Genomic DNA, 1,549 nt, shown 5'->3' on the forward strand with positions numbered 1-1,549 from the left:
ACACACACACACACACACACACACACACACACACACAGGTACTCTCGCAACAACTGATCGAGCAAAAAAAACCCCCATGTAATTTTTTTTTAATTCTTAAAAAAACAACAACACCCAAACGATTGATGACATTTATTTCACCTCTTTTAAGTACACTGCAATGGCTACCTATTGGAATGAGCCATCGTAAGAATTGCCTTTCTGCAGCTTAGAAACCAGCTTTTTTTAATGGCACAGAGAAAAATATGATTTATTGCGGTGAAAAATTCTTAGCACAACGTACTGTCAAATATTTCTTCAACTATCGAACATAAAGTCTCCAGCTTTTTTTTACAATGACTTGTATTAATTTGTTCTAACAGATCAATATTTTTGTAAACTACGTTACCTGTATTCTAGAAAATTTTATTTAAAATCCCACTGGAAGTTTTCTATCGATTTATAAGGTTTACAGCTGGGAACAACATCACCAAGCATGTCCGTCTTTAAGAAAAATACGTGTATATATAAACGCGACATAATGTTTATTGAACTCATGTTTTGAGAATTTAAGTGCGAAAAGGTGTTCACTATAAAATGAATTTCTTGTAACAAGTTTTGCCACTAAGAAGTGTCATTGGTGAGCTGTTACACAAAAAGCATGTGAGAAGCAGGAACTGCTGCAAACATGGACTCCCATTCTCCGCGAGGCGGAGATTTATAGTTGTTCATAAATTTATGAAGAGCAGGTTTTTTTCAAAAAATCTATCCTCAATTGAGGTGGAAAAATAAGATTAGTTTGAGACGAATTAATGCAAACTGCTGTTCAAAGTATGGATGATTGACTCACCAGGTTAAAGAGATATTTGAGGATAAGTTCCACCACAAACGTTTGACAGCACTATATTATAGAAGTTAATTGCAACATGAGTACACCCTTTGACTTTGACACTCAGCTGTATCGCGGCATGTACGACATGTCCGAAGAATAATGTGATGGTATAATATATGCTATATAGTAGGAACACCGGTTTACGCAATGATAATAATATCACTATTGATTAATGCTCAAGTTGCATGAGGCTTCCATCAAAGAACGCATACTTCAAGATAGTCCACTCCTCTCTTTGAGCAACTAAATAAATGCGTCCTCAAAATCACCGGGGGTGCCACCTGAGAATTTTCGCGGACGCAGACCTTCCTTTTTTTAGGGGGATGAATGAACCATATTGTTGTCTTGGTATCTAGGATATTTGCTTACATCAAGGGCGTTACTTGAATTTTTAAAATTAATCCCCCCCCCCACACACACACACATAAAAACACACAAAAAGCAACAACAACAACAACAAAAAAAAAAGAAAGAAAAAATCCAAGCCACCCTTTACACTCACGAGTTGCACACAGCCTCCGAGGCCTGACACACGGTTTTCAGTGTGGTGCCGTTGGAGAGACAGAAGAAGCCCAGGGAAGGCGGGGAGAAGCAGCTGCTGCTGTTGTAGGTGCTGCAGTTGACTGTGTACTGGGGGAACATCGCGCCGGTCAAGCCAGAAACGTCTGTCGAGGTGGG

General features: G+C 38.9%; 1 protein-coding gene across 1 annotated transcript in view; it reads right to left on the reverse strand.

Annotated features, from left to right (window-relative positions):
• Positions 1–1,528, reverse strand: part of LOC106012640 (circularly permutated Ras protein 2-like) — a 4,804-nt gene extending 3,276 nt beyond the window's left edge. The window contains exon 1 of the mRNA XM_013086189.2: positions 1,374–1,528. Coding sequence (XP_012941643.1) covers positions 1,374–1,513 — 140 coding nt within the window. The 5' untranslated portion in view covers positions 1,514–1,528. The remainder of the gene's footprint in view (positions 1–1,373) is intronic.
• Positions 1,529–1,549: the final 21 nt, after the last annotated feature.

The sequence above is a fragment of the Aplysia californica genome, unplaced genomic scaffold, assembly GCF_000002075.1.
Source record: "Aplysia californica isolate F4 #8 unplaced genomic scaffold, AplCal3.0 scaffold00001, whole genome shotgun sequence".
In the NCBI taxonomy this organism is placed as follows: domain Eukaryota; kingdom Metazoa; phylum Mollusca; class Gastropoda; order Aplysiida; family Aplysiidae; genus Aplysia; species Aplysia californica.